Genomic DNA, 20739 nt, shown 5'->3' with positions numbered 1-20739 from the left:
ATCCTCATTTTCAAAGAATGCTATATCAAATTTGGTAATTTATAACACCATGATGTAGTTAAATGGTTTAATTACAAGCAATGGCTTAAAAACAACCTTACAAGTAAATATGTACAAAACTAACATTACTACCAGTTTCAATTTTAAAAGTAACCTATTAATCCAAGTTACCTGGGAGGAAGTAGGTTAGAGACAAAATCAAGAGTGCACAAATATAGGTCTCAAAGTTTTGGAATACTCACTCTGTAATGTCTGATATTTTATTAGTCCTTTATAAGTTATACATTCTTCTAAAAGTTAAACATATTATTTAGCTTGGTTACTTTAATTTAGCTCGGCAGAATAACTAACCTAAAAGTGAATGGTACTTTTATAAAACCATGAGGCTTGGAGGGGAGGAGGGGACAGGTAGCTGGACAGGACAGAGACCTCAGAACAAGACTTATATTTAAGTTTTTCAAAAGAATGAGATATGGTAACTATTTTTTCCCCATCAATCTAAAACATTCAATATGTGAAACCTGATGAGAAGCAGTTAATTTTCTTAATTCAGAAATGTAGATTCAAAGTTAAGCAAAAAGTACTTATCAACTACACATATTATTGTTGGTCTTAAGCAGATTAATTATGATGAAAAGATAGTATGCATCTATCTGTCCAGTAGACTAAATTGTTTCCTGTCAGGAATTATGTTTTAATTATCTTTGTATACTGATGACTAGGACAGTACCAGGTTCACAATACACATCAAGTATCTGCTGAATAAATGAGTGAATGAAAAGGCCCAGCATATAGAGTTAAAAAGGTTCTCTTCAACACCTAGTTTTAAAGAGCTATGGCTACAAAAGAGAAAATATTAAAGAATCAAATAATTTTTAAATCAAATCAAAAATTTATTTTCATATTAATAAGGTTATTATTTACTTCTTCAAATACCCTAAGCCCACAGCTAATTAACCAGAACTTGAGTTTAACTATTTGCACTTCATATCGGTATCCTTTTTCCCTTGGATTGAGGATAAACCCTTTAAATTCCAATAGCATTCACAGCATCCTCACCCCATCCACATACACACACTAATACACCAATACCCTCAGACCCCAATCCTTCAAATGGATTATGCAGTTACAATGATATATGTTTGAACAACAAAAAAGGGCCACTTTTATTACAGCTAAAAATAAAAATGTAATCTATTTGCAAAACAAAATGTTTGGTACCATGCTCCACACTCAAATGAACCACCTGTTAGATCAGCAGATTCCAGAAAACTAGTAACTTAGTGCTGAGTATGAAGTGCTTACCTACAAGCAAATATATTCTAAACAATTATCAACCAGCCTATAAATAGTAAAGTTAAACCTACTAAACAGAACTATCCAATATTTATAGCACATTTTGTTTCCATGCAAATGCCACTAATTACAAATGAGTCTTCTCTAACATCCTTTCCATTAGGCACAGCAGGGTTGTCACTTGAAAAAACTTTTAAAAAACAGTTTGAAATTAAGAGTTATTAATTTTCACCATTGATCCATAGTCTGAACTATTCCTTGGATTACTATCTAAACTCAGGAGTGAAAACTAATGGCAATCCTAAAATTCATGTTCTCTTCTCTAATTATGATTCAATTAGACACAAAATACTATACTCCTTTTTAAACCTCACACAAGTGTATGTTTGATTTTAGAGAGAGGCAGAAAGAGAATAAACATAGGTGTGAGAAAGAGACATCAATTAGTTAGGCGCCCCCAATTGAGGATCAAACCCCATGAAGATCAGACCCGAAACCTGGATATGCGTGTGGCCTGAACCGGAATTCAACCTGCCACCTTTAGGTCTATGGGATGATGCTCCAACAATCTGAGCCACACTGGCCAGGGCTAGATTCTTTTTTTTTTTTTAAGGACTGTTTGGTGCCACTGCCTTACCTCTTGCTAATGTTAACAGCAGCTTTGCCCCTCCTTACTTTTACACCAACGGTGCAAATGTCAATCTAAGGGAAACCTCAAGTAACATCTTGTTTTGAAAGACCCCACACTTTGTGAACAGCTGGACTAGAGAGGGGAAAGAAATTCAGAAACGGTAGGATTAAGAGGGAACTACAAGGAAGGCATGAAGACAAAAGTTCCTAAAAGGAACTGTAGAAGGCCCCAGGGTTGGCAGATTTCAAATCCAGCATATTTGACTCTGAAGCTGAGGTTTTGTTATCTTAAGCAATGATGCACCCCCAGCATACTTGACTCTGGAGTGGATCTTTTCATTTTTAATAAACTTTTCATTTTAAAACCGTCTTAAACTTACAAACACTGAAAGTTTCCATATACTCCACACCCAGTTTCCCAATTAACATTTTACATTAACTTAATATACTTGTTATAATGATTCATTATTATTGGGTTGGCCAAAAAGTCCATTAAGTTTTTTCCCTACAATGGCTCTAGTAGAGCTTAGCTGTCTTTAACTTCATTTGAACAATGTATTGTGATAGCTGTGGTATCAGCGTGCACTTAAAAAAAAAAAAAAAAATCAAATTTGGTGAATTTTTGTGTATCTATTTTAATATTGAAGATGGAAGAAAATAAACACTTTTGGCATATTATGCTTTATTATTTCAAGAAAGGTAAAAGCATGACTGAAACGCAAGAAAAGATTCATGCAGTGTATAGAGAAGGTGCTGTGACTGATCGAATGTGTCAGAAATGCTTGCACAATTTTGTGCTGGAGATTTCTCACTGGACGATGCTCCACGGGTCGGGTAGACCAGTTGAAGTTGACAGCTATCAAACTGAGCCAGAGAACAAGCAACATTTTACCATGCAGGAGGTAGCTGACATACTCAAAATACCCAAATCATTAGTTATTGGTGAAAATGAAAAACGTGTCTTTTATTTTATGGAAAAAGCCATACAGACTTTTTGGCCAACCCAAAAAATATGCACATGAAATATTTACACTGTTGAAAACAATGAGACCACCTCATTCGGAACATGTCACGGAAAGATCTTCAGTATATGTTGCTAAGTGAAAAAAGCACGTCAAAGAATACTATGTACATATAGTATGATCCAATTTAAGTTTTTAGGAAATATATTTATGCACAAGTACATTCATTTAATAAATGCTTACTGAGTTTCTTCTATGCACCTAGTTTGTTCTGGACCTAGACATATACACATTCAATAAATTACAAATATTATACGGACACATAATTAAATGCCCAACAAGAAAAATGAATAGCTCAGACACAAGAGGCTACATATTATGTGATTCCATGTATATGAAACGTCTGAAATAGACAAATCTACAGAGACAGAAAATAGATTAGCAGTTGCCTGATGGTGAGGTGAATTGCAGGCAATGGGAGTGATAGCTGCAGGGTGCATGATTTCTTTGGTGGGAATAAGAAAAATATTCTAAAACTGATTATGGTGATGGATGCACAACCTGTAAGTAAATTAAAAACTACTTAACTGTGCATCACACGGACAAACTGTATGGTATGTAAGTTGTCTCAATAAAGCTGTTATGCTCTACCCACCCCAAAAAGAAGACACTAAAGTGGTTGGGGAGGAGGGATGATGAAGACCATTAAAACTTTACCATATTTACTGCTATTATCAGTACAATGGGAAACATATTCATTTATTATCTATATAAAGATACATAAATAAACCTGAAACACTTTCATAAATTATTGTTAATTTAATGTTATTCAAGTTCATATAACAATGAAGAGAAGTGTGAAGATATAACTCTATCTCAAAACATTTACAATTTAGACTGACAAAGAGACATGTGCATCAGCCTCCTCACTAACAAAAATCTTGGACATAATTTGTTCATTTGACAAATATATCTTAAACACTACTGTGTCCACAGGGAAGGGATGGGTAAGAACGGAGTGTATAAAACAGAATATTGGTCAACAAAAAGAAGCAAACTAAAGTTAAGGACATTTCCTAGGCAGTGGTGGAGACAAAACACACAGAATAGACTGAGGTCAGCCTAAAGAAAATCTTGAATACCAAAATGAGAGCTAAGACTTTATCCTGTTTTTGATGGAAAGCTACTGGAGTGACAGGATGAAAAGAGTGTTTTGGGGAAACTAACCTGGCAACCAAAGGGGGGAAATTCAAAGCAGAGAAGAATAGCAGGAAAGGTAAGAAAGAGATGAAGTTTTTAAAAATAGGATTATTTGTAACAGTCCTCTGAGTGTTAATGATATTTCAAGCTTACTAATTAATGTTCAAAGAGTTTATGTTTGTTTTGTTTGCTTGATCCAAGGTTAAACAGAAAAAGAAGAAAGGCGGTTTCTTAATTTTGATGAATTTTATAAGTACATAGGGAAGAATGAAGGTTCACCAGAAAATTCTGAGGGGAGATGGGTTTTGGGAAGCTTATCTTTTCATGTGATACCACTGAAACCAAGAGTAGAGGGAATCAAAAGCAATGGGAGTTCCATAATTCATAACACGGAAGGGGAAATAACAGTACAAACACTTTGTAGTTAAGAGTAGCAAAAAAGTACATGGCAATTAGTAGTACTATAAATTGATAGTAAAGAACTAAGTCCTTTTACATTTTTCTATCACTATTCCCAAAAAATCCTAATGATAAAATTTTTTACATAAATGCAGGTTTAGGTGAGGAACAAATTTGACATCAAATTTTAAAGTATGATAGATTTCACACCCTTAACTCAACCAACTGTTCCTTCTACAGTGTTTTTCAGATGCTGAACAAATAATCTTAAATTCACATATGCATTTATTAATTGACTTAACACATAAAGTTTCCTTCTTAAAATAGGAAAATGTTTTAATTGCCTATGTAACCTCCTTTTCTATAATAGCCTCCTGGAAACAATATTATCTACCAGTCTAATATTATGAGAACACTTCTCTGAGATTAAAAATATGAGTAAGGCAAATTCTCGTTTCCACTTTCTGTAGATTTAATGTTCAGCACTGTTTAAAATACCAGTTAAAACCAAATGAGCATCTAAACAAGGCACATAACCTTACAATATCTGATTATGGTGATATAATTTCCCAAAATCAAACACATTAAATAAGTACATACCATTTCATAATCCATTTCATTCTTTATTAAATGTTCTGATTCAGAAGAAATGTTCACTTACTTACATTTCATAAAATCTATCTCTGCCATCACTACTTAATCTTATCTGATAGGTTTATAGAAATAGAAAAAGGTGTGGACAATGTGAACAAATAAAAAATTACTTATTTCACACAGACTTCATTTAATCAGAATACCATTCACATTGCTCCCTAAAGCATCAAAAACTGTCACATTAATAGATTTAGTTAGAATATAAAATCTGCAAACTTTTATATCATGCTGTTTGTCAAGACATTGTTTAAAATATAGAATGTGGAAATAATCTAATTGTCCAAAGATAAGGGACTAGCTGAATAAAATGTTACCTTTCAAATGATCACATACACCTATATTTACTAACCTGTCAAGATAGCCATGAAAATAGCAAATTACAAAGGGTCCTGTGATATTTTTTTTGTGATGAACATACAAACACATATGCTCACATAGAGAAAGTCTAACTGGATATATAGATGCTAACCATGATATTTCTAAGTGCTAGGATTACAGGCACTGTTTATTTTTCTGCCTTCTTTTTTCACTATTTCCTGAAATTTTCCCAAGCAAACTTGTATTTCCAAGAATATATCTATGATTCCAACTAACAAACTCCAAAATCTTTCTTGCAAAAAACCAAAGTTCCATCCCAAAATACCCTGGCAAAGAGCAAGAAGGAAAGTATCAGCCATAATAAAACTAAAATTCTTAGTAACGGAGGCACCAGAACTAATATGGCACCTCTAAAGCAGCCTACAGTACATTTTGAAATCACAAGACCTAGGTTCAAGTCCTTGCCACTTTTATTTGTATGACCTTGAGCCAGTTACTTACTTTCCGGGCTCACTGTTTATCAATTAAAGGATTATTACCCGCCCTTCCTACCTCGAACAACTGTTGGAAAGATCGAACGAGATAATGTGATACATAATAAACTGCAAAGCACTATGTATTATTTAAACATTTTTAAAAGGTGCCAGAACAGAATACTTCAGAAAACACTACGACCAATTCTATGAAGTAATGAATCGGGGATTTTGCATATTTTTAAAGGCTACATCTCCTCACAAACACCCAGTTTTTCTGAAACTTAGATACTTCTTCCCAGTTTCCACAACAATAATTAGCCATACTTTTTTTTTTTTTTAATCCCTAGCTACCAGCAGGAAAGGGTACCAATTACACTGAACTCAAAAGCCCCAGCAAAAACCATGGAGCAGCATGTTGATGGAGTTCACTAGGAGAAACCCAAGGTTAATCAGCTATGGACTCACTACTAAGCACTACAGCAATCAAAAGGGATTACAAGAGACTCTTTGAAGAGAAAGACAATACAATCACCCAGAAGAAAACTGGAGGAAAATGCAGTATTTCAAAACAATTACATGAAATACCTCAAAACTAAAGTGTTCTATAAATTGCTCTTAAATAATGTTTATAAAAACAGTGACCTAAAACAAAAGTCACCTAAATGTGGCACTTGACAAAAGCCAGGTTATAGAGATTCAGAACAAATTTATGAATAATTGTCAGATTTACTTGCTTCTATCTGAAATAAAACGCAGAGAACTTACACACCACAAATATCAAAATTAAGTGGCTATTTATTGAAAAAAGGCAAAAATATTACGATAGGATTTAGATATACTTATAATACTTTTAAAACAATGGTTTTTTTAAAGGTTGTCTTCCCATTGAATTCCACTACTGATTCCACTAAAATTATTAAATTCTTCCTCCCCACTGTACCCCTCCTATGAGCTAAAATGCCAACATAACTTGATGAATTTTAATGCAAAAAAATTTTGTAATTTTCTTAAAGTACTTTAAGAAGGAATACATGAAGCAGTCAGGTAGTTAATTTTAACTTCCAAGATCACCTAGCCATCACACCCTCCTTTTAACTTCCTGAAGTTGATAAAATGCTCACTCTCCACATTCTCACAAATGTCATTTATGGATAGTCACCTAATGAAGAATTAAACCTTTCACAAACAAATGTGCACAGAGAATTCTTTAGACATGTATGACTCACTATCCAATTTTTATTGGCAATATCTTTTAAGTGTTGCAACTTGCACTATTCCTACATGGGATACAGATCCATCCACTTTCCCATCTGATCTTTGTAGATCTGTTATAGATTTAGGACTCACAAAAATGGGCCATAGGAAAATAATTATGAATACAATCTACAGCAAAATAATGTGTGGGCTGTAAATTAAGATAACAAAAAAGTCACTGCATTTACTCAAAGCCTCATAGCTGGAAATTCATTGGAAGTACTGTATTTCCACCTAAAACTCTGAAAAACATCTGGGTTTTTCTTAATTTTAAGTGACTTTTCCTACCTTATTAGGAATAAATGCTCTTTATCTCCAAAAACCATGAAAAACCACCGGAAAATATAATTTGCAAAAGGAGTATCACTGCACAGAACATTATATAAGCACATTCTAAACAACTATGATAGGCATTCCTAAAATCATCTTCCTCCTCCAAAAATAAGAGCAAATCTAACCACAATCAAGTATTAACAAGATTTTTAATACAGCTATCACCAGCTAAGCAATTCATCCCAGCTCCTCAAAGTATTAGGCACACACAATGATAGATCCGCATGTCCAAAGTTACTATAATTTGAAAAAATTGTACGAAGGGCCATAAAAGAAAACAACTCCTCTGGAAAACCTCGAGTACATTTTGGAGAGAGCAAAAAACGGTGATCAATGTTAGAAAAATGGTTTTTCCCCAAATGTTTAGCGTTTGTCTGACTGATACAGGCTTATTTTTGTAAACAGAAACTTCACCTAACCAGACTCACACAGGGGATCTGATCTATCTATCCCCAAAGGCACTTTCTTAAAATGGGAAAGAACAAAGAAGGAAATCTCCCAGCATGTGCTTTCCATGCCAGTTTCTTTGGACAGCATGAAGAGTGACAATATAGCCAGTATGAGCTTTTCAGCTTTACTCTGTGGTCCATGGAAAACAGAACTGATTAACTTCGTTTGAAAGGATTTCTAACAAAATAAAATATTAGAAGCCAAAGATCATACAGTGGCTACATTTTAAGAGTAAAACTACAGAAAACATGAACTGAAGTTGTTTACTCTTTACTTCAAGAGTTAATTACCTCCAAATATTCAAAATTCCTGAGGCTTTTCCATTTCAGCCGATAGTTTGAAACTGGGGAGGGAAAAAAAAAACCTAAACTACCCACTCTAAATCTGCTCTCCCTTCATTTGTAATTAGAAGTAAGTTTTAAGAGAATGACACTCAAAGACAGTGTCTGAATATACAAATTTTGTAATGTTAACATTGCAAAATTATCGGGGAAACGATCTTTCAGCGAAGCTTTCTACAGAAACCCTCCAGAAACTAACCTGGTGTTTGGTGGTTCTAGAGGTTGTCGTTTCATTATAACGCAGAAAAAATGTTTTCATGATTTTTATTAATTATAAAAAAGGACGACGACCCCTTCCAAGATTTACAACTGGATGATCCCGGTCTCCACTGATAAGATGTCAGTTCTCTAGGTCAGGATACAACCAGCTGCTTGGCTCACATAGCGGGGAATATCGCGTTCAGAGCCTCGAAATAATCCGCGTTAGTTAAAAACTGCTTGGTACTAAACCAAAATTATTCAAGCGGAGCCCCATTTGTCACAATCCAATCATAAGGGTTCCACTCCCACCCCCCAACTGCTTGTGTAGTGGTCTATTTGCTTCGGTAAAGAAGCCATCATCAGGTAAAGAAGATCGGGGTGGGAGAAAAAGCGGAGCAAAGGGGGCACCCTTTCATCCCATTTCGCGAGGCGTGAGTAATCGGTACAGTTGAGAGAAACGGAAGAACGTTCTATTTATTGGGGGTTGAAGTAGGACGAGGGGAAGAATTTCGTTCAAATCAACATGGCCAGCAAGATGTCCCTACAAACAAAAGGCAACGGGGGGGATATAAACACGAACCATTCACCTCCATCAGCTATTGCATCGCCATCATGGTGTGCGCAGAGACCCCCAAAGGCTCCTCTCACCCTCCACACTGGCCAAAGAGAAGGAAAAGAAGAGAGAGGTGCTTCCCACCACCCACCACTGCTTCCACTGTCTCTCCCCCCCGGTTGCTCAGAATCAGAGTAACGTCCCGCCCAGGCATATTTCCCGCTACCCCTCAGCCGAACCCCAACGCCGGCCCGGGGCTCACTAAACTTTACTGGAGCTTCTCCCTACATCCCCACCCCACCGCCCCAGGATCGTGCTTCCTGCGAGCGGGGCACCCCAAAAGCCTCCTGACAGGCGGACAGCCGGAGGGAGCCGAGTCCGGGGCGGGGGCGGCAGGGAGCCACGGAGGGGCGGGGCGGCCGGAGCCAAGTTCCCGAGGGTCTGAGAACGCCTGACAGGAGCCCGGGACTGCAAAGAAGGAAGAGGAAGCGGCGACGGGGAGCTTTCCCAATCCCCCCTACATGTACACCCTACCCCAGCCCCCGCACCCCAAGGGGGGCCGGGGAGGCTGACTGGACTGGAAAGAAACCGAGCCTCAGGGGTAGCCGCAGCCCGCACCTCCGACTCCCGATATCTTCCCCCGCCACCCCCGCCAGGGGCGCCCACAACAATAACACGCCGGCGACGACCCGTCAGCGCCCCGGAGGCACCCGGGGCCCGCGGCCCGCCGCTATCGGGCCCCCTCAGCGGGGGCCGGTGGGCCGCTCCTCCCTACAACCCCAAACCCGGGTGGAGGCAGGCCCGAGCGGCCCCCTAAAGCCAGACCCATCGCCCCCCGGCACCAGCGGAACCGTATCCGCGACCAAATATTAGAAGTGAATTCGAGCTGCGCTTTACCTTTAGTTCCGCACTGTCCGCCATCTTGCGTCTGTCAGCGCAAGCGCATTGAACCTCGCCGGGGGCCGCGGCTAGACCCGCCCCTCTAACCAGTCAGGCCCCGCCCCGGTCCAGCCCCTCTTGTCCCTCCACCTCCCCAGCCCGCCCCCGGTCTCCGCCCCGCTGCTGAAGCTCGGAGCCCCGCCCCAGGCACGTACAGCTGCGAAACGGACACGTAGTATTTAAATAATGGCGCCAAGCGGAGAGATTTGACAGTTACTCCCCCTTCGGAATCCCCACCCCCCAATCTGCTCGGGCTAGTGCCTCCAGGGATCGATCGCAGCCGGAGGACTGCAGGCCTGAGCCCCGCCCCTCCAGGGCCTGCAGAACTCTTCTGCAAAGCTTTGATTGTTACCGTCACAGGAAACAATAGTGCCCCCCACTCCCAATCAGCACCTGCTACCTGCGGGGGTACGCGTGGACTAAAAATAACAACCCGTTATGTTTGAAGATCACTTAATGAAGTATTTCCAGGTTTATTAGCTCAGATCCTCCTCATGACAACAAGGTGAGGTACACGGGAAAGAGATTACAATTCCCTTGGTAAATAAATAGCTATGCAGAAATGGAAGCTCAGAGAGGAAAAGTGACTAGCCCAAACAAGCACTTAACAAGGGGCCTAAGACAAAATTCTGAAGACGTTTATTCATTAACTACTTTGTTTCAGCGAGCACTATTTAGTGACTATGTACAGGCCCTGTTTCTAAGGTTTAAGTATACAATGGGAAAGTAAATACAGTAGCCCCCTGTCAACTGTAGTTTTTTAATGGAAGAACAGATAAGTGGACCAATAAATATACAACTGGCGGTGTGTACCAGAAAAGATCAAATGGTCCAGAGAGAGAAAAAAGGGGGAAATGTACTTAATCCTGGAAGGGTGTTCGCCACTAAAGTAATATTTAAGTAGACATGGGGAATTATTTCACACCTTTTCCTCTTCTAAAAGCCTCTTATACCTCTTCCCCAACCCATACTTTTTGCTGCTCAATTTTGCCTCATACCTCATGTAAAACACACACGCACATAGCAACAACAAAAACTCCTCTATGTTCTCACCATCAAAACTACTCTTATAAGCACAGAAATTTGAGGTTACTATGAATAAAGAAATGTTCCTGTGCCTGTGAGACCATTCCCTCCACCAGGGACTTGGATTTCTTTCCCTTTCACATTCCTATGGATTTTACTCCTACAACAAATTACCTTGCCCTCCCCGCATCATTGAAATCCCCCCTTTGTATTAAGATTACTCTTATCAGCATATAAACATACAGAAATTCCTCCCATCTTAAACAAATATACCTTAACTCCAAAATCCCCTTTATAACTGCCGATTTCTCTGCTTTCTTTACTGCATAAATTCTCAGGAAGTTCTCTGTAGAGTGCTTGTTCCCACTTTCTCACTTCACATTTACTTATCAGCCTACTCAGATCCAGTTTTGACTTCCCTCATAAAGATCATTTACGTGGCCCTGCTTGGTGTGGCTCAGTGGATTGAGCACTGGTCTGGGACCTGAAAGGTTACCAGGTTGATTCCTACTCAGGGCCAGGTTCCCAGTTGGGGACGTGTGAGAGACAGCCGCTCATTCTCCCCGCCTCCCTCTCTAAATCAATAAATAAAATCTTTAAAAAACACATTTTTAAAAAAGATCACTTATGGAGAGAGGAGTATAAGGGGACTAAATGGTAATGGAAAAAATATAATAAAGATACATTAATAAAATTAAAAGATAATTTATGGGAATTATTGATGATCTACTTGATTCCAAAGACAATTGCCAATTCTCTATTCTTGACCTCTCAGCTGAACTACAAACAAGTAACAAGCTTCTTTACTTTTAAAATATTTTTCCCCCTGAACAACATTCAGTATCTCACTGTTAGGATTTTCCTGTTCCTTCACTGGGTCTACTTTTCAAAATCCTTGATTTCTCCCCTTTGATTCAACTTTTAAATGTTGCTGTGCTCCAAAACTCAGCCCTTACTCTTATTTTCTTTATTTTACTCTCTTCAGGTGGTGTCATCCAACTGCTTTGACTATAAACTGATGACTCCCAAATTGCTGTCCATTGCAGACCTCTCCACCAAAAAGCAGATTCACAAATCCAATTAGCTGCTTAATGTCCCTACTTCATGACTGATAGTCATCTCAAACTCTCAAAGTCTTGATTTTCACCCCTAATCCTGCTCCTTTCCCAGTATTCTCAGGGGATGGCACCATCGTTCACCCAATTGCTCAAAGCAAAAATCAGGAGTTCATCCTTGGATCCTTTCTTTTACCCATCTCTCACATCCAATCCATCAACCAGCCCAGCTGACTCTTCCTCTAAACCATATAACAAGCCTGACCTTTATACTGGATCTCCACTACCATCACCCTAGCTGCCATAATTTCACAAATGGGATGCTTGGAAGTCGACTCAACTAACAAAACTAAAACTTCTGTGGCCCTAGGTACTTTTGAATAGAATTTGACTTTGTCTCTGGTTCCCAGCACAGAGCTCCTAACACTCTTGAAATTTCCTAATAGGACTGTCTTTTGTTATTCATAATGAGCCTGAGTTTATGTTAATAAGGTTACGCAGGGTGGGGCTCCTAATGGGAGTTAATGGAAAGACCAAACACGTGATTAGAGCAGTGATTTTTCAACTGGTATGTCTCAGGAATTTTTAAAACAAGCAATAACCTGTGCTTGCTTCAGCAGCACATATAATGAAATCGGAACGATACAGAGAAGATTAGCATGGCCCCTGCGCAAGGATGACAAGCAAATTCGTGAAGCGTTCCATATTTTAAAAAAAAAAGAAGAGCAAGCAACACCTAACTACTTAGTTGGGTACTGAGCTCTTTTCCCTTAGTGTCAAAAAAAAAAAATTAACAACAGCCAATACAATAGCTGTCTGGTGTGACTGAATCAAAATTAAACCTATATTTTTCTCAGATCAGCAAATATATATGTGTGTGTGTGTGTCTGTGTGTGTGTATTTTTTTTTTTTAATTTCTTTTTTTGGTGTGCTGCAGAATTTTAGTAATTAGCTTATGTGTGCCATGAAATAAAAAAGGTTAAAAACTGCTAGATTAGAAGGAGGTTAATGAGTATATGGAAATACTGGGAGGTGGGGTGCCAGGAAAGAGACTGAAAGCTCTGGCATCTCCTCCCCCAATACCTTGCCCTATGCATCTCTTTCATTTGGCTGTTCCTGAGTTGTTTCCTTTATAATAAACTGATAAACATTAAGTAAAGTCTTTTCCTGAATTCTGTAAGTTGTTCCAGTAAACTATCAAACCTGAGAAAAGGGTTTTAGAAATTCTCAAATCTGGTCAGTTAGAAGTACCAGTGGCCAATGGGACTGGCGACTGGTATCTGAAGTAGGGGCAGTGATGTGGGACTGAGCTTTTAACCTGTGGAGTCTCAGCTTACTCTTGGAGTTAGTGTCAAAATTGAACTGTTGATGTTGGAGAAGTGATATGCAAAGACATCATATATTTGGTGTCAGAAGGAATTTCAGAGGCCTCTTCTTCCTTAAAAAGTTATTAAATATTATATTTTACAACTGCACTGGTATAAAACTGATGTAGTCCCCATATACTTATTTTTTCTTCTAATTTTTATTTTATTTTAAAGATTTAAAACATTTTTGTGGGTTCCTAAAACTGTTGCGGTCCTCACCCAACACATAAAAATTAACTCAAAATGAACCATTGACCTAAATATGAGTTAAAACTACAAAACTCATAGAAGAAAACTTAGGAGTAAATCTTTATTACTTTGGGTTAGGAATAGCTTTTTTAGATATGGAACACACACACACACTGTTGATAGGTATGGTATGGCCACTTTGGAAAATAGTTTGGCAGTTCCTTTTAAAATTAAAGATGTACTTACCATACAACCAATAATTGCACCCTTGAGCACTTATCCCAAAGAAATTAATAGGGGAACTCAAGAGCTAAAAGATTTTAGCCTTAGCTATAGTTGATAGGCTTAAGTGATTAATGCAGTGGAAAGTTATTATTCCAGGAACTGGAATACATGACCTACACCACTCCAGAAGGTACACAAACAACTCAACCTTTGTGCCCCAGGGAGTTTGCAAGGATGGAGATGGTGTCTGAGCAACAAATGGAAAAAGTAATAGGAAAATAACCCCCAGACTTCAACTCTTATCTCATTAACCCTTTTTTCCAAATGCCTCACCTACCATTTCTTCTCCTTATAAAAAGGTCAGCTTGAGATGAAATGTTAAGATGGTTTTTCAGGGTACATTACCCACGGTCTTTTCTGATCACAGGCATCTTAATAAAGCACCATATGAATTCAATCCTTGTCTCTACTAATTAGTTCTGGTAGTGATAGGCAGCAGGAACAACTTTTTCGGTTCAAGAAGTGCCTGATATTAGCCCTGGCTGCTGTGGCTCAGTGGATTGAGTGTCGGCCTGCAAACCAAATGTCCCTGGTTCGATTCCCAGTCAGGGCACATGACGAGGCTGCACGACAGGACCCCAGTTGGGGGCGTGTGAGAGGCAACTGCACATTGATGTTTCTCTCCCTCTCTTTCTCCTTTCCCCTCTCTCTAAAAACAGATAAATAAAAATAAAAATATAATAAAAAATAACCTTGTTAAAAAAATTAATTAATTGAAAAATATATATAAATTAGCTTTATCTAATTTTGAACTTTTTTCTCTTTTTATTTTGAAAAATCTTAGACCCAGAAAAAAATAGCAAAATAATACACTGAACCTTTGTATAGTCCCACCTAGATTCGTATTTGTTAACAATTCGCCATGTTTTATTTTTATTTTTTTATATTTGAATAAGTGGAAATGGAGATATATTTTATTTGCTGAACCATTTGAAAATAAATGGCAGGCATTGGTTTTGGACAGACTTATATTATGCATGTTGTTTTGTAACTTTTCTTTATTTCATTATTATGAAATTGGTGAGACTGATCCAGGTTGTTGTAAGAGCTCTGATTTGTTCATTTGACATTACCATGTTTTATTATATTGTGTTTGCAAACAATTTCTTTATACACTCTATGTTGAGGGACATTTGAGTTACCTCAATTTTTTCCTATTAAAAACAATACTGCTGGCTCTGGCTGGTGTGGCTCAGTGGCTTGAGTGCTGGCCTGTGAACTAGGGGGTCACCTGTTCAATTCCCAGCCAAGGCACATGCCTGGTTTGTGGGCTGGGTCCCTGCTTGGGGGCATGCAAGAGGCAACCGCACATTGATGTTTCTCTCCCTCTCTTTCTCCCTCCCTTCCTCTCTCTTTAAAAATAAATAAATAAAATCTTTAGATAAAAAAGTGCCTGATAAAAGGTTTTACAAATCCATTCTGTCTTTTAAATGGAGAGCTCATTGATATTTACATCGATAAAAGGTTTAATACATAAAGACGGTATAACATATTCAAACAGACATGTACATAATGACAGAGTCCCAAAATATATGAAGCAAGTACATATGAAATATTCTCCAGAACAGACTATATGTTCATCCACAAAACAAGTCTTAATAAATTCAAAAACATTGAAATAGTACAAAATATTTTTTCCAAACACAACAGAATGAAACTAGAAATCAGCAACAGAAAGAAAACTTGAAAATGCACAAATATGTGGAAATTAAACAACACACTCAGAAACAGCCAATGGACCATAAAAGAAATCATAATAGAAATTAGAAAACACCCTATGACAAATGTAAACAAAACACAACATACCAACACTTATAGGGTACAATGAAAACAATGCTTATAGGAAAATTTATTGTTGTAAAGGCCTGCATTAAAAAAGGAGAAAATATTTCTCCTGGCCTGTAGCTCAGTTGGTTCAAGTGTCATCCAGGTACACTAAGGTTTCTGACTGACCTCTGGTCAGGGCACATACAAGAAGCATCCAACGAATTCATAAATAAGTGGAACAATGAATCAATGTTTTCTCTGTTTCTCTCCTTTCTCTCTCCCTCCCCCTTTCCTCTCTTTAAAAATCAATAACTTAAACTCAAAAAAAGAGAGAGAAATCGTTCAAATAAATAATCTAATTGTATACCTTAAGGAACTAGAAAAAGAAGAGCAAACTAAACCCAAAGATAGCTGATGGAAGGAAATAATAAAAATTAGAGTGGACATAAATGAAAGAGTAGAAAAACAATAGAGAAAATCAGCAAAACCAAAAGGTGGTTTCTTGAGATCAGTAAAATTGACAAATCTTTAGCTAGATTGACTAAGGAAAAAAGAAGTGAAGATTACAATTACTAAAATCAGAAACAAAAGAGTAGACATTACACTCAAGTTCATAGGAATAAAAAGAATTATAAGAGAATAATGTAAACAAGTCTAGTCCAAAAAATTGTATAACCCCAATGAAATGGACAAATTCTTAGAAACACATAGCCTACCAAACTGTCTTATGAAGAAATAGAAAATCTGAACAGAACTGTAACAAAATAAGCAGATTGAATCGATAATTTAAAAAATCCTCTCAACAAAGAAATTCCAGGACCAGATGACTTAATTGGTGACTTGTACCAAACATTTAAAGAAGAATTAACACCAATCCTTGCCAAACTCTTCCAAAAAAATATTTCCTAACTTATTCTATAAGACCAGCATTAGCCTGATACAGAAGCCAGACTAAAACAGTCAAGAAAACAAAACTACAGACCAATATCCTTTCTAAATCCCTTGGTTAAATTTATACCTAAGAAATTTGTTCTTGTTGATATTATTGCAAATTAAATTATTTTCTTAATTTTGTTTTCAAATTGTTCATTGCTAGTGTATAGAAATACAACTAATTTTGAGATACTGATTTTGTATTTCACACTTTTGCTGAATTTTTTTAACTCTTAAGTAGCAATTTTTATATTATACAACTTACCATTATAAAAAGTTACACAAACTTAGAGGCAAATTTATCCTCATAAATGCTTATATTAGAAAATTAAAAGGTTGAAATCAGATATATAAGTTTTCATCTCAAGAAGATTAGAACAGCAAATCAAACTCAAACTATCAGTAAGAAAATTATACAAATGAAAGCAGAAGTGAAATTTGAAACAAATATAAAGTAGAGAATATCAAAAAGACCAAAATTGATTATATGAAAGTTTTAATAAAATTGGTTACCCCTTATAAGACCGATAAAGAGAAGAAGAAATTACCATTATCATGAATAAACAAAGGATCACTACAGATCTCATATTCATTAAAAAGATAAAAAGATTCTATGAACAGTCTGATTCCAATTCAGTTGATGATTTAAATGAAATAAACAAATTCCATAAATCACACGATTTACCAAAACTGACTCAAGAAGAAATAGAAAATAGGAATAGTACTACATCTATTAAAGAAATTGAATCCATTATTTAAAACTTTGTTACAAAAAAACTCTAGACACAGATGATTTCACCAGTAAATTTTCTAGACAATTATGGAAGAAACCTTACACAAAGTCTTCCCAAGAATAGGAAAAAGCATAACATAGTCAACTCTTCATGAGGCCAGGACCTTGAAACCAAAACTTGACAAAGATATTAGAAGAAAGGAAAAGTATGGCTATTCTCTCTCATTCCCATGGAGGCAAAAATCCTAAGCAAAATACTACCAAACTGAATTCAGCAATATATAAAAGTGTAATAGAATACAACCAAGAGGCACCTATTCTAGGAACATAAGAAGTTGTTTAATGTTTGAAAAACAACCTTTTTAATTTGCCACATTAACAGAAACCCAAAAAAGTCGTATGATCATGTTGATAGATACATAAAAAGCAGTTAATAAAAATTTAACACCTTCGGCCTGCGAACCAAGTGTCACTGGTTCGATTCCCAGTCAGGGCACATTACTAGGTTGCACATGAGCTCCCCAGTTGGGGGCGTGAGTGAGAGGCAACCACACAGTGATGTTTCTCTCCCTCTCTTTCTCCTTTCCCCTCTCTCTAAAAATAAATAAACAAACAAACAAATAACTAAATTATTTAAAAATAAATACATAAAATTAACACCTGCTCATGATATCCTGAGTGAACTACTAATAAAAGGGAACTTTAATGTATAAGTACAAATATCTACCAAATACCTACAAAAACCATAGTTAATGGTAAAATATTGAAAATATTCTTTTTGATAATGGAAATGAGCGAAAGATAATAAGCTAAGTAGAAGAAAATATCAGGATTAGAAAGGAAGTAATAAAATTGTCATTCACAGGGAACATGATTGTGCATGGAGAAAATTTAAAATAATTCTCAGAAAAATGATTAGATTCATATTAGAGTTAATGATTGAATTTATCAAGTTCACTGTAAAGTAGGCTAACAAAAATAAATTATGTTTCTACAATATATATCAGCAACAAACAAATAAAAAATGGAATTCAGAAAAAGATGTCAATTACAATTACATTTTTTAAGTAATAAAAATATTTTGGAACACATTTTTTTAATGGGTCTCTACACTGAAAACTATTAAACTTCTGCTGAAATTAAAAAAGACCTAAATAAATATAGAGATTATACTCTTTTCATATATTTGAATACTCAATATTGTAAAGATATCAGTTCTCCCCAAATTGGTATATATTTAGTTGGAATATATTCAATATAATTGCACTCGAAATCCTGGTATATTTGTTGTAGATACTAATAAACTGATAAATATTTATAGAAACGCAATTATTCAGGAAACCTAAATGGAGGCCTCACACTACAAGATATCAAGACATTATAAACCTAGCGTGATTAAATCATTGCGATATTGACACAAGGATAGATAAACAGAGCAAAGAATAGAAGAAATAGTTTAGAGTCAGCTGGGGAAAGCATGATCTTTTTAATAACAGGTATAGATCAATCAGATATGATTTAGCAAAAAATGAATCTTGGCCCCTTCCTCAAATCATACATAGAAATTCCAGATAGATTATAAATCTAAATATGAAATGTAAAATAAATAAATCTTTCATAAGTTAACATAGAAGTATATTTTCATGACCTTAAGGTAGACAAAGATATCTTAAATGGAAATAGTAGGTGCCAACCACAAAGGAAAACATTAATAAGTTGGAATATGTTAAAACTCAAAATTTTTCTTCATCATACAACACTATTAAGAGAGAGAAAAGGCAAGCCAATAATGGGAGATATTTGAAATATATGTGTCTAGCAAAAAAGATCATCTAGACTATCAATCATACTAGAAACTTTTAACTCCTTCAAATCAATATAATGAAATAAAGAAGCATACAACCCAACAGAGCAAACAGACAACAGACTTGAACTGGCACTCCTCTAAAGAGCATATTCTTAATGGACAATAGATATAATATATAAAGAGATGCTCAACTTCATCAGTAATCAAGGAAACATTCATTAAAACCATAGGGGGGCAAATTTGGGAGAAAGAAAGGAATGAACTTGGCTCATCTTAAATATAACCTTTTCTGAGAAGCCTTTTTGTCTAAAGACTGTACCTGGCGGTGTTTATTTCACCTACAGTCAACATTTGCCCTCTTTTTGGCTGACCCACATCTAAGTCACCTCCATTATAATAGATCTCATAGAAGAAATTCCCCATGATGGGAGTTTTGGTGGGAGGGGAATACCCAAAGCTAGCCACCCAGCATGGAGACCAGAAGCTGAGGGAAAGCAGCTTCATTGTTCAGCTGGAGGGACAGAAGCATAAACCAAGCCCAGTCAAACAAAACCTCACTGCTGACCCAGCAAGCACAGCTTTCGATCTCTCAGGGTTCTAATTCACTCTGCAAGTCTACTCCTCCAGGCTCCTGCTGATCCTAAGAACTCCCAATTGCCTTATAATGTTTCCTTTATCTTTTTTTTTCTTTTTTCTTTTTTTAACTTAGATGCCTTTCTTTGCATGCAATCAAGAATCCTGACGGAGCACTGGTCAGGTAGCTTGGTTGGAGCCTCGTCCCTGTACGCCAAGGTCCTAGATTCAACCCCCATCAGGGCACACACAAGAATCAACCACTGAATGCATGGGATGGGTGGAGCAACAAATTGTTATCTTTCCCCCCACTCTCTAATCAATTTTTTTAAAAACCCGGATGGATGCATAATTCTCTTGATCATTTTTTTCACTGCACTTAATCACAGCGTATACTTATTTTATTCATTTATGGTTTGTCTATTTGGTCCTGACCCATACCTAAGAATAAGCTCGTCCCCCAAAGTGAAAGGTCAGTTCGATTCCCAGTCAGGGTACATACCTGGGTTACGTGTTCAGTTCCCAGTAGGGGCAACCAATAGATGCTTCTTCCTCACATCAATGTTTCTCTCTCACATCGATGTTTCTCTCCCTCCTTTTCCTTCTCTCTAAAAATAAATAAATAAAATCTTTTTAAAAAAGAGAATAAGCTCTAGGAGGTTAAGGGTCATATCTGCCTTGTTTTGCACTGTATCCGCCCGCACTTAGAACAGGACCTGATATATAACAGGTACTCAATAAATGCTAGTTGAGTGAATGAATGAATACCTCCTTTACTTATTACCAGGCTATCTTGCCTGTTTCTTCACAGACAAGGGGTTTTCAACAGCATTCTTCACTTAAATGTTTAACTCAACATATTTTCTTGTCAGGGCATTTTTAACTTATCTTCAGAAGTCTACATTTAGTGAGTCTAGCTTCAAGATAAGCCTAGGATATAATTTCAAGATGAAATGTTAGAAAGCTGCCTCATGTTGCTACTTCTCAAATATGCCCAG

General features: G+C 36.8%; 1 protein-coding gene and 1 non-coding gene across 2 annotated transcripts in view; one reads left to right on the top strand and one right to left on the bottom strand.

The window, feature by feature from the left end:
• The window catches only part of PIAS1 (protein inhibitor of activated STAT 1), a 104460-nt gene extending 94441 nt beyond the window's left edge, over positions 1-10019 (bottom strand). Inside the window, exon 1 of the mRNA XM_090270827.1 lies at positions 9965-10019. Coding sequence (XP_090126953.1) covers positions 9965-9988 — 24 coding nt within the window. The 5' untranslated portion in view covers positions 9989-10019. The remainder of the gene's footprint in view (positions 1-9964) is intronic.
• A 2672-nt stretch (positions 10020-12691) lies between these two features.
• Positions 12692-12798, top strand: LOC150016697 (U6 spliceosomal RNA). Its single transcript, XR_016510124.1, has one exon. It is a non-coding gene; the product is annotated as a U6 spliceosomal RNA (small nuclear RNA).
• Positions 12799-20739: the final 7941 nt, after the last annotated feature.

Source organism: Furipterus horrens, unplaced genomic scaffold (assembly GCF_987537825.1).
Source record: "Furipterus horrens unplaced genomic scaffold, mFurHor1.1.pri manual_scaffold_3, whole genome shotgun sequence".
Taxonomy (NCBI): domain Eukaryota; kingdom Metazoa; phylum Chordata; class Mammalia; order Chiroptera; family Furipteridae; genus Furipterus; species Furipterus horrens.
Note: the sequence above shows the minus strand (reverse complement) of the source record. Positions and strands in the feature narration are given on the sequence as shown.